Source organism: Octopus sinensis, linkage group LG19 (genome assembly GCF_006345805.1).
Source record: "Octopus sinensis linkage group LG19, ASM634580v1, whole genome shotgun sequence".
Classification (NCBI taxonomy): domain Eukaryota; kingdom Metazoa; phylum Mollusca; class Cephalopoda; order Octopoda; family Octopodidae; genus Octopus; species Octopus sinensis.
The window spans coordinates 20,027,778-20,054,429 of record NC_043015.1 but is presented as its reverse complement, the minus strand read 5'-3'; the positions used below and the strand labels follow the sequence as shown (position 1 = coordinate 20,054,429).

At 37.0% G+C, this 26,652-nt stretch overlaps 1 protein-coding gene across 1 annotated transcript; it reads left to right on the top strand.

Annotated features, from left to right (window-relative positions):
• The first annotated feature begins 200 nt into the window (after positions 1 to 200).
• On the top strand, positions 201 to 24,069 carry LOC115222177. Its single transcript, XM_029792322.2, has 7 exons — positions 201 to 1,763; positions 5,855 to 5,981; positions 9,167 to 9,332; positions 13,903 to 14,902; positions 17,656 to 17,773; positions 20,580 to 20,737; positions 22,670 to 24,069. The coding sequence occupies exons 1-7, from the start codon at positions 781 to 783 to the stop codon at positions 22,770 to 22,772; spliced, it is 2,655 nt and encodes an 884-aa protein (XP_029648182.1). The 5' UTR covers positions 201 to 780; the 3' UTR covers positions 22,773 to 24,069.
• Positions 24,070 to 26,652: the final 2,583 nt, after the last annotated feature.

Here is a 26,652-nt window from a genome sequence, read left to right as displayed (position 1 = left end):
TACATTTTTTTAAACTAGTGTATAAAATACTTTTATTTCCATATATAACATATAGACTTGTACAGCTTTCAGAACATTGCCATTGTATAAGATTTTGCTGGCAAATTTTAAAATTAAACATTTATTTACACGCAACAGGTCGCACACCACAATGTTTACCCCCCACATAGGACTTTTTTAAATTTCTTTTCTCGGGTACCTTGTAAATGGAGTAATGTATGTTGACAGGAAGAGGAGGGGGACTTGTCCTTTACTTCCCGTCTTCTTCTCACCTGTTGGACATCGGTCACAGGTGAATATATACTAATGACAAACTGTTGTATTTCATAAACGTCGTCCTCGTCCTGAACAGAAAGTTTGTATAGATATTATTTAAAAAAACAGAAGATAAAGCAAGACAAGACTGTTAACATTTAAAGAAGTTTCAACATCTACTTTTTCGGAGGACTGTCTTCTAAAACTGATTGATTTAGAATGAAACCTATTTTATCACCTGCCACTCGATTAGTAGGTCATCATTACTCACCTATTGAAGGCGGTTTGTGACATTGTTGTTGCTGCTTTTTTTTTTCTCTTTTTTTTTCACTATATTCTTTTCTTTGTTATATTTTTTTAATAACCAGAAGCCATTTTGAACTGGTTTCAGGTATTTCAAGGTGTGTACTGCGAAGGTGTTCTACATTTTTGATGTAGTTACTAACTGTAAAACGTTTAACGGGATTATTATTGTATTGTAAAAGAAAATTAGTTACAAAAGAAGAGGAGAAAAAGGCGGAAAAAATGAAGAGAAGGCCGAGTTGTATCGGCTTCCCCAGCTCGGCATTTGTGGTATTTGTTTGTATTTTAATATTTTCATTTTCTTGGAGTGATTCTTCAAGTAATGGAAAACCTTTCGAACTTTCTTCAAAAGACAATTTTGATGAAATAATGGATAAGTTTACATCGGTAACTGGAGAAAATTGTCGTTCGAAACACTACACAGATCTTCGTTTGGATACAGAACTAAAAAAAGGTGTTATATCCCAAGTACCTCGTTATAATAAATTCTTGTCGACTGTTTATTACACAAATAGATCTTCTCTGTTGCACGCTCACAACTTGGCCCTTAATAGGGCATTTTACTACAGTTATATCTATCAGGAACTTAACAAGAGCGAGGCCTTAGGTAGACAACCAGGTTTTGAATATATCTACTTCTCTTTGGCCGCTGATGTTTCCGCTGGAATTAGTATGATAAATGGTAGTGGACTGTTCTTTGACAACAACTGTTCATATCCTAATTGGTACACGACGATGAAAATCAACGGTACTTTACCCCTTTTTGGCCCCAAAGCCTGGAGAGTGGATGACTACAACGAACCCACAAATTGGTTGCGGGAACCTACAAACAATACGATTGACATTCACGATTTTGGAGCCGGTCGAAGTCGTAATTATACCAACTCTGCCTACAAACACAGCCCTTGGTACTCTAAATGGTTACCTGATCTCAACAGTAATTTAGATACACTGAGGAAATATACCTACAATATTGGTATTCGACGGTCAGAAAAGACAGGTGAATTTCTTACCGACACTTTCCAAGTATCCTCTTTCTTTGGCCCACCTCAACCGGGTACTAAAGAAATGACGATCCTTCCTGTTGTCTTCACTGATCCTTATTTTGATTGTGGACGATCAAATAAATGGATTGTTAGTGCAACATCTCCTGTTGTTGAGTTTATGCCTCGATATTCGAATTTTACTCATTTAAGAAGACCTCAGTAAGTATATTATATTTATATTATATTTCTCTCTTTCATATTTTATGTTCCTAAGAATATACAAATGCGAATTAAGTTTTAGTTAAATAATTAGGATCGAGTTTATAGCTATGTGTATGATTTCACTTTAAATTAATGACGCATTTATTTTACTTTGGGCACACTCGACTGCTAGTCCAACTGTTCCACTTTGAAATTCCTGGATATCTATCCTACATATCTATATTTGAAAAATAGAACGCGGGGGAATAAGTAATGTACAAATGGACAACGTGAGAGATTACAAGTCGATCTAATATTCGAGAAGTGATGGACAGAATATAGAAGCACACACAAAAAATAAGAATCAAAGTTGTGCACCTTTCGCCAAAAAAGTAAAGGAAAAGAGAATGGCATTTTGGTTGAACCCTTTATCAAAGTAGAATATTATATGTTAACCGATGATGATAATGATGACATATAACACGAACATGGAAGTAGTATCAAAATGCAACATTTGTTTCTGCGCCAGACGCCTAGCTTTAAGTTGCCCTGTTTACATCTATATATCATTATTTCAGATTATTCTTTAGGATTACTATATAAATATCCTTCAGCAACAGTTGTATGTTGATGTTTCCTCATGTGGAATGTAATCAAACACTGTCGAATTTCTGAGTTTCCTCAGATATGTCATGTCTGTTACTCTCCGCCAATCTTTTCATCAGATTTCAGGCAACACGTGTATATGTATCTCTCTCTTCTCTTTTACTTGTTTCAGTCATTTGACTGCGGCCATGCTGGAGCACCGCCTTTAGTCGAGCAAATCGTCCCCGGGACTTATTCTTTGTAAGCCCAGTACTTATTCTATCGGTCTCCTTTTGCCGAACCGCTTAGTGACGGGGACATAAACACACCAGCATTGGTTGTCAAGCAATGCTAGGGGGACAAACACACACACACACATATATATATACATATATACGACAGGCTTCTTTCAGTTTCCGTCTACCAAATCCACTCACAAGGCATTGGTCGGCCCGGGGCTATAGCAGAAGACACTTGCCCAAGATGCCATGCAGTGGGTCTGAACCCGGAACCATGTGGTTGGTTAGCAAGCTACTTACCACACAGCCACTCCTGCGCCTATATGTATGTAAACTTTTTAAAAAAATTAAATGGAGTCCTTTTATCCCAAACACAGATGTCCTTGCATCTGCAGTCATCACCTCAATTGAAGCTATGATTTTGAGGAAGCAAATGAGATGGTGTGGCCAGATTGTTTGAATGGCAGATGAGTGCATGCCAAAACAGATCTTGCAGAGGGGAAACACTATTGGCGTAAACCTAAAAAAGATGTTTAAGGACTACTATGAAGTCACTTGGAATGGATCCAGAAGACATAGAAACCCTTGCTTCGGATCGAGTTGAATGGCGAATAAAAGTGTAGAGTGGAGTGAAAGCATTTGAAGAGCCCAGGATAGTGCATGTAGGACTCAGAGATCTAAAGAAGAATGTAACTATCAGGAAGGTGAATAACAATGACCTTTTTGTGTGCACAGTCTGTGACAGACCATACCTGTCTTTTGCTGGACTCAAATCTCATCAGTGAACCCATGGAAAACGAATTTCCACCAATTATTCTGCCTATATGTCTGAGCACACCTTTGAATGCAGCGTATGCTAGGTTTGCAAATCCAAAGGAGGCTTCAAAAGACATTTTAAGATCCACAAAGATCAGAACTTATCTGCAGCTCTTGGTGGTCTAAATCAGATATGCAATCTGTGTGGGTATCTTTTCAGAACATTGTCTGGTTTAAAAAGCCACATCGGATGGCCATGATGGTTCTAAGATATAGGTACAGGAAGTGGTCAAACCTTGTTTAAAGTGAAGGTGAAATATTTAAGATCAAATTAAATTTCACCTGTGCTTCAGAAAATCTAATCTGTGCCATGACATGCTTAGGGTGTGGTAATAATTATATTGGCCAAGCAGGAATATCACTCTGTCGAAAAGCCACTCTCCACAAAGAACAAATTCGCCACCCACAATACAGATAGATACAGGTTAGTGAACACATAGAAAGGTGTGCTAGGAATCTTAATCCTAATTTCCTAATTTTCCCCTTCTATCAATGTTCACAGAACACCTCAGTACAACAAAAAAGGAATACAGAGGCAACTTTCATCTATAAATATCTTCCCCAACTCAATATGAACACATAACATAATACAGAATACTACTAACTTTTCAATTAATACAAACCCACATACATCCCATACACCATTCACATTATAGATCTATATCTACCCTAATTACACCAAAACCAGAACTACTTACCTCCCTTACTCATAATCTTTTTACTCAGGGACTAGTAGACCTGACACTGTTCATTAATTGGTGTGCATTCAAAGCAATGATTAGTAAATTTACGAAACCAGTATGTTTTTAAATCTCTTTAACAATTCACAATAATGACTTTTATTACTTTTATTCCTACCTCAGTTCATCTAATTGTATATATCTATTGTTACTTTTCATAAAAAGCCTTTACTTTTTCGATTTCCAATGTGCATTTTCGCTTATTTTTCTTCTTACTTTCCCCTTACATTTCCATGTGTAGTTTCTATTTTCTTTTTGTAAATTATTTCTATTATATATATATATTCCTTCTTCCCATTTTCCTGAGCGCCTAATAATAATACTTTAATTATTCTACCTCCTTGTGTTGTTGTTTTTTCTGTTTTCCCGTTTGGATTAACCTTATATATATATATATACTGCATGCCTGCCTGTACCATGTTTATGTCACAAGAAAGTCTCTTAAGAAACAATTGTGTTTTGTTGTGGTTGATGCCAGGTCTGCCTGACTGAATCCCATGCTGGTGGCATGTAAAAAGCACCATCTGACTATGCCCAATGCCAGCACCTGCTGACTTGCTCCTGTGCCAGTGGCATGTAAAAAGCACTATCTGAACATGATCAACGCCAGGACCACCTGACTGACCCCTGTGGCGGTGGCATGTATAAAGCACCCACTACACTCTCGAAGTGGTTGGTGTTAGGAAGGGCATCCATCTGTAGAAACCTTGCCAGATCCGATGGGAGCCTGGTGCAGCTTAGAAGCAATGCACAGCATCAGAATTTTAAACTCGAGTCAAATATAACAAACAACTCCAAATTGTTCTTGAAGTATCTTTGTAAATGGAGTCAAGACTGGCAGGTTTGTTCTAGCATCAAATTGTGGCAGTTATTTATATATATGAATATATATATATATATATATATATATATATATATAATATATATATATATATATAATATATATATATATATGGCCTGCTTGCTTAGCCAGCGGGGTGGCATCATTTGAAGACTAAAACAATGCGAAGCGCATTGTGACCAGCGATGTGTAGCAACATCTGATAGCCTGTCGGACACGGTGATATATATATATATATATATATATATAGGGGCACAGGAGTCTTCTAATATAACCTTGAGCCTACCAAAACCTTGTGAGTAGATTTGGTAAATGGAAGCTGGAAGAAGCCGATCATATATATATATATATATATATATGTGTGTGTGTGTGTGTGTGTATGTGTGTATATGTTTGTCTGTGCTTGTCCCCCACAACATCAATGCTGGTGTATTTACGTCTCCGTAACTTTGCGGCTCAGCAAAAGAGACCAATACAATAAATAAGTCCTGGGGTCAGTATGCTTGACTAAATGTGGTGCTCCAGCATGGCTGCAGTCAAATGACAAACAAGTAAAAGAAAAAAATATATATATATGTGTGTGTTTTGTAAAACTGTCACTCTGTTAGTTACGAGTGTTCCAGTCAATCCGATCAACAGAACAGCCAGCTCCTGAAATTAACATGTAAGTGGCCGAGTACTCCATGGCCCTTTGGATTCCAGGTACAACTCATTTTTGCTAGTTGAGTGGACAAGAACCACATAAAATGAAGTCTCTTGCTCAAGACAGAGAGTGTAGTCTTCCAGTGCTTAATAAAAAAAATACATAATTTCATAAATTGCAAGATTTGCTTTTGTTTTATTTGTTTATCTTATTTTACTCTCTTGTTATATATTTTTTTCTTTTAGATTTGTGGCTGTTACGACTGTTGATTTGGAATTTGAACGTATTGATTTTAACCCATGTCCAATAGCTGACGGAAATCCCTCACCAAACTATTTTGCTAACACAGCTCGATGCAAACCCACCACTTTAGTGAGAACGATTCCTTTAAAGTCTTTGAGTAAATGCAAGGAAATGTGAGGGTTTGAGAGAAGAATACTGGTGGCAGGTGTATGATGTGTTGAGATTTACTGAGTTTTCTCCTCAATTTCATCAATTTTGATTTCATTGATGTCAAACTCGAATTCACCACCATTTCTGTCAATTTTATTATCGCCAGTCTCAATTGTGTTGTATATCTCGATTTAATTAGTGTCAACTTAAATGTCATCACTGCAGAACAAAGCAAATATTTTTTTTTTATGAAGACACATTGACATCATTGTCTGTTTGCCACAGAATTGTAAAAGAAATGTAAACGTTAAAAGGTCTTGTAAAAGATTACAAGTTTTGTGAAAATAGAAATTGTTACACACCATAACTTACTATAATATATACATATTCTTTTAATTTTTTCAGTCATTTGGCTGTGGCCATGCTGGAACACTGCCTTAAAGGTTTTTTTTTAGTCAAACTGACCCCAGGACTTATTCTTTGATGGAGTCTGGTGGGTGGCCTCTGACCTTACTGGCTCTGGTCAAACTGTCCAGACCATGCCCGCATGGAAAACAGACATTTGATGATGAAGATGATGATGATATATATGTGTGTGTTAACTAAAATAAGATAACACGGCCAAGGCAATTTATGAATAGAAAGGTGGGCTTACAGCTATTCCAGGGAAATAAATGTTATCCCATCATCAGAGACAAGTTGTTAAGAGAGTTTTCTCTTAACATGTCTCTGATGATGGGATATCATTTATTTCCCTGAAACAACTGTAAGACCACCTTCTTTATAAATGTCCTAGAAATATCACTTTGCTCTGGCCTTGTTATCTCATTTTATTTAACATATACATGCTCAGACACGACCCACCTTAGACTCCACAGTCATACTATTATTGAACCAGGAGTTTAACAGCAGTCCTTCCATAGTGCTTATTTAGCCTTACCTGCCTCTTGGGTCCTCTGGATACCAAAACCTCATATATATATATATATATTAATTCCAAGAAAATTAGAGGTTGTGAATCCAACCCACTAAGGGATAATATCTATCCATTATACTGCTGGTAGAATACCCAATTATTAATACACAAGTGTTTTTTATTGCATTGCAATTACATTACTGAGTGTACTAAATGGGTGAGGGTAAAGAGTTATTTTACCATTAATTTATAGAGCAATAAGGAAATAGAGGGGATCAATAGGTGGTTCATCAACTTTTAGACATTATATTATGTCAATTTATTTATTTATTTACTAAAATGACAATTACAAGAATATGCATACATGTATAAATAAATTGACACAATATAATGTCTAAAAATTGATGAACCACCTATTGATCCCTTCCATTTTCTTATTGCTATATATATATATATATATATCATCATCATCATCATCATCATCGTTTAGCATCCGCTTTCCATGCTAGCATGGGTTGGACGGTTCTACTGGGGTCTGTGAAGCCAGAAGGCTTCATCAGGCCCAGTCAAATCTGGCAGTGTTTCTACGGCTGGATGCCCTTCCTAACGCCAACCACTCCGTGAGTGTAGTGGGTGCTTTTTACGTGCCACCCGCACTGGTGCCAGACAGAGCTGGCAAATGGCCACGAACGGATGGTGCTTTTTATGTGCCACCGACACGAGGGCCAGGCAAGGCTGGCAATGGACACGAAACAGTGCGGTGCTGGCAACGGTCGCGAAACGGAAGGTTCTCTTACATGCCACCGGCACTGGTAACACATCTGCAATTTCCATTGATCGATTTCCATTGATCGATTTCGATTATATATATATATATATATATATATATATATATCGTTTTGAATATTGCTGGAATAAACAAATCACAAACTCATATTCAGCATGAAAAAGTACATCAATATACCAAATTTGAAAATCGATTTTGCTTTTCTCATGGTAAACTTTCCCCTTCTCTACACATTTTTATCACACTCTCTCTCATTCTCTATAAAAGTATATCACTTATGCTGAGTGTGTGTGTATGCATGTATGTATGGAATTTCATTAGGGTGACAGTGTGATTTGCAAAAGGTATGTAAATGATAATTTATTTTAATAGCATACTTTTATGTTAGTAATTATGATTTTTCTTAAACACACACACATGGGTTTGCCTGATGTAGGATGGTGGATTAAAAATTTTGTTGTTTTTGTTGCCTTATATACTAGCTATAGACCACCACAGCATCATCCCAGAAAATGTTGGGGGGGGGGGGGTATATTGAAAAAATGTACATAATTCCTCTTCTCTCAAATATAGAACTGTACTATTCTTGTTAATGGATATTGTCACAGTGACAAAGAAATGCATAAGGTAGCAGGTGGTTGTGGGATGTGTTAGAAACAACAGCTTAGCCTCCCTTAAATCATACACATTTTTGTCTGAAAATTATTTTGAACTCATAAACAGAAGCAAATTGCAGATTCAGACTGTTTGTATTTTAAAACTATGATTAAAGAAAAATTTTAGTAAAAAATCGAAATTTTAGGATTTATGGAGGGTTAATGAAAATTTCAGAATTTATGGATGGGAAAGAAAGGTTAATGAAAAAATTGAAGATTCCAGTATTATGTTGTATTTTCTGTTTGAAAATAAAGGAAGTGGAGATTGCCATTTCCAATTTTTTTTCTTCTTTCAAACCTTCAAGGCAACAAAAAAAATTGGCCAAATTTGGAACTCAGTGGGGGAGTGAGATTTGAAAAAAATTTTTAATTTTCCAAAGAATTACTTTTTTTTTTTTTTTTTTTTTTTTTTACCAAAAAAAATTTTTAATTTTCCAAAGAATTACTTTTTTTTTTTTTTTTTTTTTTTTACCAAAATTGCATTTATTTCCCATTGTAAGTGCATAGGGCAAAAAAAATTGAACAAAATCAGTCTGGAAGTGGGGAAGAAAGATTCATGCATTTTCAAAGAATTTTTTCATAAAAAGCTTCATTTCATCGTTTGTAAAGGATGTAGTGGAAAAAATTTTGAAAAATGTCTGTGAAAATAGAGAAAATCCAGCTTATGTGAGTGTGCTATCCCGAAACTCTGCCAAGGCATTGTGTTTTAAAAGTTGCCCACCAAGGACAGGATGCTCAGCCACTGTCTGTGTGTGTGTGTTTACATATATGCATGTATAATAAACTGATTTGTATTTTCTTTCAGTGTGAACCTTTGAGTGGTTTTGGTTTCCGACGTGGTGGTTACATGTGTGCATGCCTACCTGGATACAAATATCCCTGGTGGCATGATGGACCATTCCTTGGAGTAGAAATAGAAGCTGCTACAAAAGAAGAATATGAAACTGGCTTTGATTGTCTCAAAGTTGATTGTAAGGAAATTCATTAGTTATTTCATTTATCTTATTATTATTTGTAAGGCAGCAAGCTGGCAGAATTGTTTCTTCCAGTTTTATGTTTTGAGTTCAAATGCTACCAAGTTCGACTTTGCCCTTCATCCTTTTGGGGGCCAATGAAATAAGCACCAGTTGAGCATTGGGGTCAAAGTAATCAACCCTTGTGCCAATAGTAGAAAGGATTATCATTATTTCTTGGAGTGGTTGGCATTAGGAAGGGCATCCAGCTGTAGAAACCTTGCCAGATCAGATTGGATTGGAGCTTGCCAGTCCTCAGTCAAACCGTCCAACCCATGCCAGCATGGAAAACAGATGTTAAACGATGATGATTATTGCGAGCTGGTAGATTGTTAGCACACTGGACAAAATGGGTGTACCAGAAGCACGAGCTGATTGCAGGCAAGCTGGACTGGAAGAAAACTGTAAAATTCTATTGTTCCTAGACAACTGCTCTGCACATCTTCCTGCTGAAGTTCTTGTGAAAAGTAATACTTTCAGTGTTTAGTTGCCTCCCAATGTGACATCTGTTTTACAGCTTTGTGACCAAGGAATTTAACGCTCCATGAAGAACAACTATAAAAATAATTTTATGAACTGTGTGTTTGATGCAGTCAAACAATGGAGTGAGAATGCAAGACTACCTGAAAGAGTTTACTGTTAAGGATGCCGTCTATGCAGTTCCAAATGCTTGGAAAGATATTGATAAATCAACAGTAACAAATGCCTGGCACAGAATATGGTCAGTAACGATGTTTAATGAAAACAACCCTATAGATAACTAGTTTTGAGGATTTTGTGTCTCTAATGAGAAGCAGATGATATCAAAACATTGGGAGGCAACTAAACGCTGAAAGTATTACTTTTCACAAGAACTTCAGCAGGAAGATGTGCAGAGCAGTTGTCTAGGAACAATAGAATTTTACAGTTTTCTTCCAGTCCAGCTTGCCTGCAATCAGCTCATGCTTCTGGTACATGAAAAATTGATCCTGTGGAAGTGATCTAGAAGAAGCAGACATTGAAGAAACGGTAAACATTGGCAGTAATGAACTTGTGCATTCCTTGAGTGATGGGGAAGTTGCTGAAATGGTGTTAAATACGGATAAGAATGAAAACAGTAGTGATGATGACACTGAGGACACGGGTGAAAAAATTCCCACAGACAATATAATGAAAACTTGTGATCATAGGCGTAGGAGTGGCTGTGTGGTAAGTAGCTTGCTTACGAACCACATGGCTCTGGGTACAGTCCCACTGTGAGTGGATTTGGTAGACGGAAACTGAAAGAAGCCAATTCTATATATGTATATATATGTGTGTGTCTGTGTTTGTCACCCCAACATCGCTTGACAACCGATGCTGGTGTGTTTACATCCCTGTAACTTAGCAGTTCAGCAAAAGAGACCGATAGAATAAGTACTAGGCTTACAAAGAATAAGTCCTGGGGTCGATTTGCTCGACTAAAGGCGGTGCTCCAGCATGGCCACAGTCAAATGACTGAAACAAGTAAAAGAGTAAAGCTGGTCTTGAACAACGTGCATTTATCAGTGAGCAATTATTTATGGAAGTTTACTCAATTAAAGAGACATTGCTCAGACAGAAACCTATGCTAATGAAACAGATGACACTTGATGAAGCCTTTAAAAATGACCTCTCTTGTAGTGCAACTTCGTCAGTTGAGAATCTTGTTTCTGACCCATCATTAGAAGTTTGCCTGCAACCTGATGACAATGTTGGTGACACTGACAAGCCCTGTTTTACAACTTAACTGAAGTTACATATTTAGCCGAGTTTGTAATACAGTTTGTAGTCTTTCTTTATTCAAATTATTGTGAATACTAATGTGTCTCTGTACAGAAATATTATGGTAATGTGTATACCTAGACTTGTGGATCATGTATTTTTATTTTAAATTATCCCACTCTGTGTATTTTACTTCTGATCTTAATTATCTCACCGTTTCATTTATCAGTATATTACCCTATATTTTTCCCACTGTGTGTACATATAATATGTGTTTTTGCTACCATAGCTGGATGTCTGTTTTGATGTCTAGTTTACAGTGTAGGACAGCTGGCTTTTCTTCTGAAATCTAAAAAAGTCTAAAATTCAGAACACAACTGTCTCCAGGGTCTCCAGATAAAGGATCATGTATCTGTATTATTATTACCTCTGCCTTAGCGAAGGTTGAGGTATTGTTTTCAGTCTTGTTTATTCGTGAACAAGATATCTTGAGAACCGCTGGATGGATTCAGATGGAACTTTCACAGATGTTTGGCCTCATGACTGATTAGATTTTGGATTATTTTTCCTGTTTTTTTAACTTAATTTTTGAGAGAGGTTGGGTTCAGTTTTAGTATCCTCACTTGTGAGAGTAGTTGAGTTTATTTCAGATATTCTCATTTTAAAAATCATCTCTGCCTAATTGTTGAGAGGACATTGATGTTGTCTTGGCAGAGGTTTGTGCTCTTGTTATTATTATTATTCTTAAGCTAGCAGAATTGTTAGCATGCCAGGCGAAATGCTTAGCAGCATTTCATATGTCTTCACTTTCTGAGTTCAAATTCCAAGATTGATAAAATAAGTACCAGTTGTGTACTGGGGTCAATGCCATCAACTTACCCCCTTCCTGAAATTGCTGGCCTTATACCAAAATTTGAAATTTCATCTTCAGACTAGGTCTCAACCAGGGACCCAGGTGATGGAGAGAAATTTCCTGAGAATGTAGGCAGTTGATATCAACACAATTTTTGGAGTCTAATAGATTGTTTGTCTCCCAGGGATTTGGTCAAAAAATTTGTCAGTACCTTTCTTGATCATTCCTAGAGTACCTTCAGCAACAGGGATGGTTTTGGTTTTTAATTGCCACGTCCTAGATATCTCAATCTCAAGGTCCTTCTATTTTGATAGTCTTTCAAATTCCTTTGCTGTGATGTATGTATCAGTAGATACTGTCATATCAATTAACAGGTATGGTTTTTGTCTTGTGTCTTTGATGACAACAACAACAACAATGAAAAATACCTTAGGAATGAGAACACAGGTTCGACACCTGATGAAGGCTTGAGGGTATATCAGGTATAACAACAAACAAGATGAGGACAAATATCCATCAAATGTAAATAATGTACATAATTCCTCATCTCTTAAATATAGAACTGTATTATCGACCCTAGTGTTTCACTGGTACTTAATTTATTGACCCCAAAAGGATGAAAGGCAAAGTCAACCTCAGCGGGATTTGAACTCAGACATAGTCATGGGTGAAATGTCACTAAGCATTTTGCCTGACATGCCAGTGTTGTCTGACTGGTACCCATACCAGTGGCTCATAAAAATCACCTTTCAAGCATGGTCAGTGCCACTGCTGCCTGACTGGCCCCTGTGCCAGTAGTTCATAAAAAGCACCATTCGAGCATGATTGATACTAGTGCCGCCTGACTACCACCCCCACTTCTGTGCCAGTGGCATGTAAAAAGCACCCACTACACTCTTGAGGTGGTTGGCGTTAGGAAGGGCATCCAGCGGTAGAAACCTTGCCAGATCAGATTTAACAGTTCACAGTTTAACAATCCAGCCCATGCCAGCATGGAAAGTGGACGTTAAACAACGATGATGATGATGATGAAACCAGGAAACTGGTCCTCACAAACTTGGTATGGCTTGAGGAAACAAATATCTAGTTTTATTTTTTTATGCTCAACTGGCACTTGACACAGTTGACTCAGCACAGTTTGAACTCAGAACATAAAGGTCGACGAAATGATGCTAAGCATTTTGTCTGATGTGCTAACAATTCAGCCAACTGACCACCACCATATAATAATCCTTTCTTCTATAGGCACAAAGCCTGGAATTCTGTGGGAAGGGAATAAATTGATTACATCAACTCTGAAAAGATGGAAGGCAAAGTTGTCCATGGTGGAATTTGAACTCAGAGCATAAGGACAAATGAAATGCTGCTAAACACCTTATAATAATAATAAAATTAATTTTAACCTTAAGAATGGTTGCAAGCATAGCTGTGAGCTTCAGAAGTTTGCTTCCCAACCACTTGGTTTCAGGTTCAATCCTTCAGCATGGCACCTTGGGCAAATGTCTTATACAGCTCCAGACCAATCAAAGCCAAGTAGATTTGGTGGATGGAAACTAAAAGAAGCCTGGTGTGTGTGTATCTACTTATTTAATTATTTAATATCCATTATCAAGAATAGTACAGTTCCTTATTTGAGAGATGAGGAATTATGTACATTATTTACAAATGTAAACAAGAATAGTATTTGTACTGACAGTGACTTCGAAGTTTCAGCCAACTAAGCTATGATTAGGCTGTTGTACATTTGAGTACATCTTGGTTGAAAGAATACTGATCTTTTTTGGTTAAACAACCAATGTAGTTTGTCTTTTTGTTTAACCCAAGCCAGCATGGGAGACAGATAATAAATGATGATAATAAGGACGATGGGTTTTTTGTTTGTTTGTTTTGTGGATATTTTAGGAAAGATTGATAAAAATTCACTTAATTTTATTTTTTATTTTTTGTTTCTAGTTTCTCAGGTAATCCCAAAGAAGAACCCAACTATTATTGAGAATATGAAGAAACGGTCTATATCATCTTATAGTTCTGAGAAAGACGAATTTCTGAAACTTATATTTCCTCAGTCCCACAGGAGTCTCAGATGGCTGCAATCAAATAAAAAATACACTTCAAAAGATTTCATTCCATTACGGACCAGTAGATATAGGCGGCATGTTCCAAAAGAAGACCTTCTTTCTCGTAAGAAACGTGATCTCTTTGATAATGTCATGTGGATGAGAATGCGAGAAATCCTTGAACGTAAAGAAAACACCAACAAAGACAACTGCGGAAGCCGCACAGCAAACCAATTGCTTCTTCCAGGAGATGCTGGGTTCGGTGCTGAGAAGCAGTTTGAATCACAAGGACGTACTGCACTGAGGCTGGCTCACTTTCTCAGTAATTTTCTTCAAAATGTTGATGAGTATGAAGAATTTGGTATTCTTCGAGGTGATCGACGCTTACATGATACCCAGATGTATGGAGAGGTTATTGCTACTGTCATGGGTGACTTCAAGATCGTTGGTGCTGGTGTATTCTTTGACCAATACAAATACCGGATATCACCCGGAAATAACACTGACCCACGCTATGTTAATGAAGTAACACGAGAATATTTTGGTCCGTTTGCTTGGAAAACTGGTGACAAAACAACTGCCAGAGTAATTGATTTTGCAGGTTTCAAGCAGCGTTACACAAATAAGCGCTGGTTTACTGACATGAAATCTCGTTGGGCAACTAATTATCAATCACTGGAAAAATTTATAACTCGTCCAATGATTCGGTCAGATATCAATGGATCCAGCTTGATTAGATTTGAGTATTATCCACTCACATACCATGCACCAAAATATGAAGATGGAGAATGGTTACGTCCTGTCTTTAAGTGTGATGGCAGAGTTGATGCTTGGGTCCTCACTTATGTTGTTCCATTCTTTGGAATGAATACATTGAAGACTCAAATTGAGTTTAAGTAAGTTGCCTCTTTGCTAATTAACCTACCATATTTGATGGATTATTAGATGCACTTTGTTTCAAAAGCAAATATCTTAAAAACCACCCTGGGTCCTGTGTGCAAAGTTGGTTTTTCCATTCACTTTAACGCACTAATTTTTTTGCTCTTGCATAACATGCTGCTAAAATTGAGTATGTTTAAGTGCATTTAAATATACTTGTGTGTCTTTTATGCCATCAAATATGGTAATGATTCAAACCAATTCTGCTATTTTTTTTGTCTGTCTTTCCCATTTTTCAGTTATTGGACTGCAGCCATGCTGGAGGTACCATTTTGAAGGATTTGGGAGTGATTGTATTGATCCAGACCCCAGTTTTTATTTTTAGATTTAGTGCTTATCTTATCAGTCTCTGTTGAACTGCTTTGTTATGGGGCATAAATAAAAATCACATTTGACCCCAAAAGGATGAAAGGCAAAGTTGACTTCAGTGGAATTTGAACTCAGAACGTAAAGACAGATGAAATGCCTCTGAGCATTTTGCCCTGTGTGCTAACGATTCTGCCAGCTCACCGCTTTAGTGAAAGAATAATAAAGACAAAACATTTTATCAGAAGCAACAAAATAGTGCCTGTGATCTTTTCAGGTTGTCCCATGATGCAGACATTAATGTGGCTGATGTTCAGTATCAACATTTGTAGGTCAATGTTTGCAGAAAAAAATGTAACAAGGTGTGGCTGTGTGGGTGAGCAGCTTGCTTTGCAACCCTGTGATCAAAGGTTCAGTCCCACTGTGCAACATCTTGGACTAGTGTTTTCTACGATAGCCCTGGGCTGACCAAAGCCTTGTGAGTAGATTTAGTATATGGAAACTGAAAGAAGCCCATTGTGTGTGTGTGTACCTGTATATTTATGTGTGTATTTGTCCCCTACCATTACTTGACAACTGGTGTTGGTTTGTTTATGTCACTTAGTGGTTTGGCAGCAAAAGAGACCAGTAGAACAAGCACCAGGCTCAAAAGAAAATAACCACTTGAGTAAATTTGTTTGACTGAAACCCTTCAAGGTGGTGCTCCAGCATGGTTGCAGTCTAAGGACTGAAGTATGTCAAGGATTAAAGATAGGAGTGGGTAGTGAATTCTTGGGACCAGGTGACAAAACAGTGAAAGTGATGAAAGGAAAAGTAATGGTTTCTTTGTGGTGAAGTCATGTAGCTAATTCCTTAAAGTAGAAGCTTGCTATTATTGTAGTAGTAGAAGTGGTGGTGGTGGTAGTAGTAGTAGTAACAACAACAACAACAGCAGTAGCAAATTAGTCTCAAGTGATTGGCAGTGATAGTCTCTACTGATATTTTCACCATCCAGGTCGGACAATCTACCCAGACCTATGTGTAATTCTTCCACACCAGACAACCTGATCGAGTGATTAGGCACGAATGCCTGACCCAAGTTTTAGTCACATTGCTCTTTCGCTAGCTGAAGTATCTCACCTGTGTACTCCACAGCTTATAATGATAGTAGTTCGCTAACTGAACTGGTTTATCATGGCTGTTAACTGTTGGTTTCTTGTTCACATCCATCATACTGCGTCCATTGATTTCAAAATAACCTGGTTTGGGTAGTTACTTGCTGTTTAACTTATAGTATTACTACTCTCATATCAGAGTTGACCCAAGGACAATAGCCGTTAAGAAGTGGTTTCATACTTTTCAAAACTTTGAAAACCCCAGAACCAGGATTAGGGTTAAGTTCTGTTACTGGATACTGATTAAAGTCCTACCCAGAACAAAAACAGATTAGCAATAATCTCATCAAATTCTTGTTATTCTTGATTATTTTTTTTAAATGTTTGATTTTCTTTTTCATTATTTTTGCTAATTCTTATGTTCTTATCTTTAATAAGTTTTTAGTACTCTTTTTTTGCTACTTTATTCCTAGCTCCTTGATAATCAATATCTGTCGTCTTGCTAATCTAAACCCAGATTTTGCTAATCTATACTTTCTGTATTGCTAATTTTGATTTATAATTTTCCTAATCTATATCCATCATCATCATCATCGTTTAACGTTTGCTTCCCATGCTAGCATGGGTTGGACGATTTGACTGAGGTCTGGCGAACCAGATGGCTGCACCAGGCTCCAATCTGATCTGGCAGAGTCTCTACAGCTAGGTGCCTTTCCTAACACCAACCACTCCAAGAATGTAGTGAGTGATTTTACGTGCCGCCGGCACAAGGGCCAGTCAGGTAGTACTGGCTGCGGCCATGCTCAAATGTTGCTTTTTATGTGCCACCTGCACAGGAGCCAGTCCAGCAGCACTGGCAACGACCTCGCTCGAATGTTTTTTCACATGCCACCAGCATTAGTGCCAGTAAGGTGATGCAGGTAACAATCACACTCAAATGGTGCTTTTTACATGCCATTGGCATGGAGGCCAGCTTGTTGCTCTGGCAATGATCACGCTTGTATGTTCTTGCTAATCTAGTTCACGCATCCATATTCTTGCTAATCTATTCTTCCTTCTTGCTATTCTGTACTTACTTTTTTGCTAATCTTTATTGTCACTTTTACTAATCTACAGCTCATTCTTACTAGTCTATACCTATCTACCTTATTTATTCGCAGCTCCTTACTAATCTGTATTGCTCTTCTAGTTAATCTATAAGTATATTTCAACTAATCTTTTCACTCTCTTCCTCCTCACCTCTTCAGTTCAACCCTTGTTATATATATCATTTACTAATATTTTCCACACCTTTTTTTTCTTAATTTCAGGGGAGTTGTCACAGTTGATGTTGACATCAAACATTTGGATGTAGACCAGTGCCCTGCTGATTTTTATGTTGCCAACGCCTTCAAGAACACTGCTCGTTGTGACTATGAGAGCACATATGTAAGACATTTATTTTACGTGATGCTAGCAAATTAATATTATTGATAGCAGAATCACCATCTTTAGTATCACCGGTGCCAGCATTTGTATATACAATACATATGTTGTGTGTTTTTTGTAGGTTCATTGTTATAGACGTTTGTTAACCATTTTGTTATATTTCTGTTGAGATATTCTGATTTTATCTCAATTAATTTTGAAAATAATGAAGAATTTAGTAAAATAACTTGGTCGTTATTAAGCTGGTGTTTGGAACATGAATTAACAAGGAATTTAGATGGAAGTCTTTGACTTAGATCACTTTAAAACGGGGAGTTTGTATCATAGAACCAGCAGGGGTGAACTCATGTGGGTTGGTATCAAAAGAGTTAACATAAGTGTGTATGTGTGTGTGTGTTTTAGCTTCTGTGTAGTTTTTCTATTATTTGTGATACTTTCCATCTGTGCATAAGTCTGTTCCTTACATGGTAAAATTGACAAAAAGAGTTTAGAGAAGTTGCAGTATTGAGAGAGGATGTAAAGCTCTGCTCTCTTTCTTGAATTCCTCTTCAGTCAACTTTTTTATAAAGAAGAACTCAATCCGAAATGTTGGATTTTCCATTCCCCCACAGCAAGTTCACTGCACTCTTTCTGTTGATTGTACTAAATTACTCAAGTCTTTTCAATACAAACTACATAAGTCTCTTTGGATTCTGTTCATTATAGAGTTGATACATATCTGTGAGCTTTGTAAGTTTGTATTTAGATTGTGCATGACTGGATTGTTAAGTAGTGTTTGCTTACCAACCATGTGATTCTGGATTCAGTCCCATTGTATGGAACATTGGACAAGTGTCTCGATAGTTGCTGCCAAGACAAGTGTCTCACTTGTTTCTAGGACAACTTTTTGTCTCCTTTTCATATATATATCATCATCATCATTTAACGTCCGTTTTCCATGCTAGCATGGGTTGGATGGTTCAGCCGGGGTCTGGCAAGCCAGGAGGTTGCACCAGGCTCCAGTCTGATCTGGCAGTGTTTCTACAGCTGAATGCCCTTCCTAATGCCAACCACTCCATCAGTGTAGTGGGTGCTTTTTATGTGCCACTGGCACAGGGGCCAGAGGAGGCTGGCAACGGCCACAATCGGTTGGTGCTTTTTATGTGCCACCGGCACGGAAGCCAGTCATGGCGTTGATGGCATCAGCCACTTTTGGATAGTGCTTTTTACGTGCCACCAGCACAGGTATCATATATATATATATATATTAGAAGTCCTCAAGTCCTTCAAGTCAAGTCCCCATTAAAGGCCTGTGATATGCAGGAGACTGATGGGGAGAACAATGCCTGTAATCACCACAGATGGAGGAAGCAGGTTAAGGTGGGGGGAGGGGGGCGACACTTTTGAGAGAGTACGTATTCTTTATGAAGGACTTAAGCTTGGTTTGCAATGTTTGCAGTCGTGTATACTTGTCAAGAGCAGGGCTCATTAGCCACCAACGGAGTCACAAATGCAAAACATAAGTTAGTCCTAGAGCGCACAATATTCCTGAAGGTCAGCAATGGTCTTCCTCAGTCACAAGTGGACTACTATCATATTAGAACGTAAAAGCAGGAAAAATTACATCATAAAAATCACAGGGATAACTATGATTATAAGATATCGTAAGACATTTCAAACCTTTTTAAATAATCATAGCTATACTTTATTTATTTATTTATACAATATTATTCATATTATGGACATGTCTCTATTGTGATTTTTATGATGTAATTTTTCCTGCTTTTACTTTCTAATACGTAATCGCTCTAATTGAATCACTAAATAACTTCAAGGTTTTAGACATCCCTCATATTAAGAGCACTTATCTGAAATCCAGCAAATTGGATGCTGACATCCCTTTAAGAAGTTTTTATATCCTTGATTTAACTGAAAATACACACATACACACACACAACAGGCTTCTTTCAGTTTCCGTCTAGCAAATCCACCTACAAGACTTTGGTCAGCCCGAGGCTATAGTAGAAGACACTTGTCCAAGGTGCTATCCAGTGGTTTAATGGGACTGAACCTAGAACCATGTGGTTGGGAAGCAAGCTTCTTATTACACAACCTGCACTTACAAGCACACATACACATATGAGTGTATATATATACCTCAACGAAAGATGAAAAATCATTGTGGCAGCAGCTGGAGAGAACACAGGAATATATTTTAGCCTTATTGGTTTTGTCAATGACATGTCACACTCCTAGATAAGATTTTTTTTTCATCCAATATAGTAAACAGTTAATAATACGTTCACTGATATTGCAAATAGCCATTGAGCTGAATCAAAACTCAGTGTATGCAATTAAAGCATAAAATTAAAACAGCCATCTACGTGTCATACTTTATATTAATACACCCTTGACAGGCAAGATGCTGCAGTTTTTCTCCAAATAACATCTCTTGTAGATGTGCTGTCATCATCATACATCAATTTTCCTTGCTGGCATGAGTTGAACGGTTTGACTGAGGTCTGGAAAGCTAGCAGCTGCACCAGGCTCCAATCTGATCTGGCAATGTTTCTACAGCTGGATGCCCTTCCTAATGCCAATCACTCTGAGAGTGTAGTGAGTGTTTTTTACATGCCATGGGCACAGGAACCAGTCAGGCAGCCCTCGCATTGATCATGTTTGGATCACTAATTATTTTTATTTGCCTTTATGATCTATTTTAGATTCCTAGTTCTTTATTGTTCTATATTTTTGTTTTTAAATATTTTTCGGTGATTTTGATCAGAAACAATATGATGCAATAAGAGTTAATTCTTTCTGTTTCCAGTGTGTTCCATTGCAATCCCATTTGAAATTCCAAGAAGGTTCCTACAAATGTGAATGTAAGCAGGGCTATGAATACCCATTTAAGGACCTGCAGTGGTATTACAACGGTCAGACAATGGTTGATGAATACAAGAAAAAGATGAACAATGAGCCAAACAGGTAAGATCAGTATTTTTGCTACAACAAAAATAGAAATGGGTAAAATATGTTTTGAGCTGTATGGTAAAAAAAATATAAAAAAGGCTTTGTCTGAGAATGAAGAGCAGTGCCCTACCCATAATTCTCTTCAGAATCTCATAAAAGGGGATGCATGGGAGTAAAGGCATCATAAACACCATTTGAGCGTGGCCATTGCCCGTACCGCCTGACTGGCCCTTGTGCCGGTGGCACGTAAAAGCACCCACTACACTCTCGGAGTGGTTGGTGTTAGGAAGGGCATCCAGCCATAAGAATCACGCCAAATCAGACACAGAAGGGGATTTAGCATTGAGTTAGATTTAATCAGATATATTTCAGGTTTATGAATATGTTATCTTTTATCTTGTTTTAGTCCGTAGACTGTGGCCATGCTGGGGCATCACCTTCAAGAATCTTAAGTTTTTTTGGTTGACCCCAGTACTTCCCCTTTAAAAGTTCGGTACTTATTCTATTGATCTCTATTGCCAAACTGCTAAGACATGGGGAGATAAAAACACCAACACCAGTTGAAAAGAGATGGTGGGGAACAAACAAACATACACGCACACACATATATGATGGCCTTCTTTCAGTTTCCATCTACCAAATCCACTCATAAGGCTTTGGTTGGCTCAAGGCTTTAGTAGAAGACACTTGCTCAAGGTGCCACACAGTTTGGGCAAGTGTATGAGCCTAGAATCAGGTGGTTGGTAAGCAAGCTTCTAACCACACAGCCACATATGCTTATCATTGTTGCCATCATCATTTTAACATCTACTTCTTCAAGTTTGCATGGGTCAGAACGAAGGAATGTGTTGAGGTAGATGTTCTACACCCAGTTGTTCTTTCTTGTTGCCAACTCCTGCCTGTCTGCAAGTGAGGTAATATTTCCTCCTGGCCAGATCTGTTTTCCCAGAACACTGCTTATAGAATGGTGACACTTAGTTACAACTATCTCACGATGTGAAGTTACAACACACACACATGCAGATTGTTTGTGTGTGTGAAATTAAATAAATGACAAGGAAACAGGAAACTAGTTAATAAGTTTCAATAGCTTACAGTTGTTTCTGCTGTAAGATGCAAATATAAATGATTCCCCAAATAAACTTGTACTTCATTTTAGAAGCTCCACTGAAGCTGTAAATGTGACGTACAAGCACTTAGTTATGACTGCTCTGCATCTCATAGCAGAAACAGCTGTGAGCTAATGAAATTCATTGTGTAATTTCCTTTTCTCTCATCATTTATGTAATTTCACATTATCCTCTCTGCTCAATTAATGCTTTTCTTTGAAGCATTTGAGTATTGAATTTTAATGCGAAGTTATTAACACTGCCCAACATTCGAGCGTGGTCGTTGCCAATGCCACTGGACTGTCTCCCGTGCAGGTGGCATGTAAAAAACACCTTTTGAGCTTGGTCATTGCCAGTAATGTCTGACTGGCCCTCGTGCCGGTGGCATGTAAAAGCACCCACTACACTCTTGGAGTGGTTGGCGTTAGGAAGGGCATCCAGCTGTAGAAACTTTGCCAGATCAGATTGGAGCCTGGTGCAGCCTTCTAGCTTGCCAGTCCTGTCAAACCATCCAACCTATGCCAGCATGGAAAGCAGATGTTAAACGACGACGCATGTATATATACACTTATACAACAGGCTTCTTTCAGTTTCCATTTACCAAATTCACTCACAAGGCATTGGTCACCTTGGAGCTATTGGAGACAAGTGCTCAAGGTGCCATGCAGTGGGGTTTGAAACCAAAACCATGCATTTGGGAAGCGAGCTTCAGGGAAGTTGCTTCATCTTTTGGGATGCAAGTTATCCGCCCATTTAACTTCGAGGATGAGAGGAGAGTTGTGATGTTCATGCCATCACTAACATTTATGATTGTTTTTCTGTTTTATTTCTTTTTTAGGTATGATACATTGAAATGCCGAATTGGTGGTGCTGCTTCTTCCAGAATAAGTTGGATTCTTGTAATTTTAACCATTTTGTACATAAAAATGTTTCAACTGTAGATCTAAGCTATATTTTTTTCCAAAGAATATTTTTGTATAATCTGTTGCTTAGTAAATTTGTAGTATGATTCTTTCTATTTTATTTCTCATTTGAAGAAATACCTATCAAACACAAACATAGATTTAACAAGATTCTTTAAATATTCTATTTTGTAATAATTTTTGAAATTTTTTAAAAATCCCAAACATCTAAAATAGCCAGGAATCTAAGTCTTTTTTCTTCCCTCAGCTATATTGTTTGTCCATATATATATACACACACACACACGTCACTTTTTAATTCATTTTTTTTTGTTCTTTTTGCCTCCATCCTTTTGAATATATTCTCTAGATCATGTCTATTTTAAGACAAGATAAAATGTTTCCTTCAAATATTTTCACAAAAAAATAGTAAAACCTCACACACCCCACCACTCAACCACCATAGTTTTAAGTCTTATTTTGTATTTGAAATACTTTAGTTCTCATTAGGTTATATCGTTTGTTTTTTGTTTTTTTTTAATCTTCCAGATTAAAAAATAATTTTTTTCTTTTAATAAATGCAGATTTTAACTTCCAATCAATGAAACAAAAACAAGCAAAAAAGTTGCAAATATTCTTTAGACAAAGTCAAAAGTGAAATGTATAATATATTATACTATATTCATAGTTTTTTGGTTTTTTTCAACACCCATTATTTTCCTTTTAACCATTCCAACGAAATTCTATTTTCCTTGGCCAGTTATTGTAAGGGAGATAATCATTACTAGCTAAATGGTGAGATGAGTTGAATTTTAATCAAAGAACAAGGCAGAAGAAGGTACGGAGAATATATTTAATGGCGGGATTTGTGTCTTGGGACCAAGGGAAAGGATACTTTCATGTAAGTTGGTATTGAAAATGCTAAGTAAATATCTCAGGATGTCTTGCTTATTGTTTACTATCATCATTTAACGTCTGTTGTCTATGCTGCCATGGGCTGGACGGTTTGACTGGGCTGGCACGCTGGAAGCATGGACAACAGACATTAAATGATGATGAAGACGATAAACAATAAACAAAACAACCTGAGATATTTACTTAGCACTTTTGATACCAACTTAAATGAAAGTATACTTTCCCTTGATTTTTAAAAAAATCTTTTCTTGACATATTTCTTAGGAAAAGTATTTTCAGTTAATTTTGAAGGAAAGCAAAAATGAAAAAATAGGTTTGGAGAATGGAAATTTAACAAAATGGCTTTTTCGTTATTAAGCTGATATGATTGAAATAATGCTTGAAATTTTAACAGGAGGTTTTAATTTTGATATAAACATTTGATGGGGTGTGTTGGGGTCTTGTGTCATTGTACCAAAGAGTGTTAGAATTAATTTTGAGAATAACGAGAAATTTGGTGGATGGGATTTAACAAAATTTATTCATTGTTAAATTGATGCGTTTGGAACATAACTTGAAATTGTGACGGGAGTTTTGAATTTTAATGTGAAATATTTAAAAATGGGTGGGGTAGGGTCTTTGTATCACAGGACCAGAGGGTTTTCCTCATTGGAGCCATAGCTGTGTGGTTAGCACCTTGGGCAAGAGTCTTCTATCACCCCTGGACTGGCGAAAGCCTTGGCAAGGGGAAAATATGTGGAAGACCATATATATATATATATATATATATATATATATACATACATACACACACACACATATACATGTGTGTGTGTGTATTTGTCCTCCACCACTGCTTGACAACTGGTGTTAGTTTGTTTATGTTCCCATAACTTAGTGGTTCAACATAAGAGGCCAACAGAATAAGTACTAGTGGGGGTAGGGATGATTTGCTCAACTAAAACCCCTTCAAGGTAGTGCTCCAGCATGGTCATGATTCAGTTATTGAAATAAGTAAAAAAAAAAAGTACCAAACTACTGGTCGATTCCTGTTTTTAAAAAGTATTGCAAAACAGTTCTTTGGAAAATTAATCATTTTTGCCATAGACACCCCCCTCTCCTGTTGGCACCTTTAATATATTTCATCCGACCTCCTCTCTTTAGAACTTGTACAAAACACTGAAACTAACAGGTCAATGCTATAGACTTGGCCAGGTCATTATCAACCCACTTCATCTTTGTATCAATTATATATTTCTTTGAAAAAAATTCAGATATTATATAAATTTTGTTCCTACCTCCTTTTAGCTCTTCTTTTACCATATTCCTCTTGAAATAAACTGTTTTTACTTCAATTAATTTTGAAATTAAAGAGGAGTTTATGAAAATAATTCTTACCTTAGTTTGGGAAATATAAATTCATGATATTTCAATGAAAGGTTTTAATGCAAAGCATTTTGAATAGGAATTTGTATCATAAGGCCAGAGATGGTCTTAGTCTGGTATCACATATGAGGTTAATATGATAAAATAAAAAATTAAATTTCAATTAAAATTAACAAAAAAATAAATATTAATTTCTTAGAAATTCTTTTTTTTTTTTAAAACATTCACTTTTGTGAAATGTAGACTTGCAATTGTGGTTTTCTTTTTATATCGTTCTGTCTAAATTTGTACATAGCTATACAGACATATATATATATGTATGTGTATATATATTTATGCATATATATATATATATATATGTATGTAATACACACACATACATGAACACATATATAATAATGAAACGTTTGAAAAAAAGTATCTTTATAAGTTTTTGTAATAAAATATTTTGTATTTTATTTTTGTATTTGTTATGATTATTGCAATATATATATATATGTATATATATTTATAAAATCATCATCTTTATTTAACACCCGTTGTCCTTGGGTTGGACGGTTTGACTGGGCTGGCAAGCTGCACCAGACTCCAGTCTGATTTGGCATGCTTTTCCATGGCTGGATACCATTCCTAACGCCAACCTCTCTGAGAGTATAATGGGTGCTTTTACATGACACTGTATCTGCCACAACTGCGATTTTGCTCGGCTTGATGGGTCGTCTTCTCAAGCATGACATAATACCAAAGGCCTTAGTCATTGCCTGCTTTGATAAGAGATTTTTCAGGACAAGAGTTGGCAAATGTCTGGAATTTTCATGAGCTGCTTATAACATTTTTATTGGTATTTAAAAGTCTTACTTTTAGTGATAATGGCACTTTTAAACAATGTCTTTATAATAGTATCACAATGCCAGTACAAAGCAGTATTGCCTAAACATACCACTACTACTACTACTAATAATAATATTAATAATAATTCTTTCTACAAAAGATGTGTGTGGGGGAGCCTGAAATTTTTTAGAGGAAAGGGTCTAGTTGATTACATTGACCCTAGTGTTTCACTGGTACTTAATTTACTGACCCTGATATGTTGAAAGGCAAAGTTGACCTCAGAGGAATTTGAACACGGAACAAAAAGACAGATGAAAATCATTTTTGCCCAGCATGCTAATGATTCTGCCAGCTCCCCAACCTTATAAATAATAATGATGGTTTCAAATTTTGGTACAAGGCCAGCAGTTCTGGGCAGTGGGGTAAGTCCCAAAGTATCAATGAGTGGCCTTAAAATGGCTCCAGAACCTTGTGCATGCATTCCTCAGTGTGTCCCTGGAAAGATCTTCAAACACCTCCTTGATCTTGGCCTTGGTGTCGCTAGGAGAGTGGCTGGTGTCTTTGTCAACTGTGCCCCACACATAATAATCCAGGAGATTATAATCAGGGGAATTAGGAGACCAGAAATTGGGGCCGGTGAAGTTGTAGAAATTCTCCAACAACACTTGACTCTTTCTAGAGATATGTCAAAGAGTCAAATCCTGCTGCCACACATATGGTCTTCCAGCAGCAAACCTCTCCAGCCAGGATTTGACTACAGTCTCCTGCAGCTACATATAGCCATCTAAAATGAATGTAAGGCCCTGTC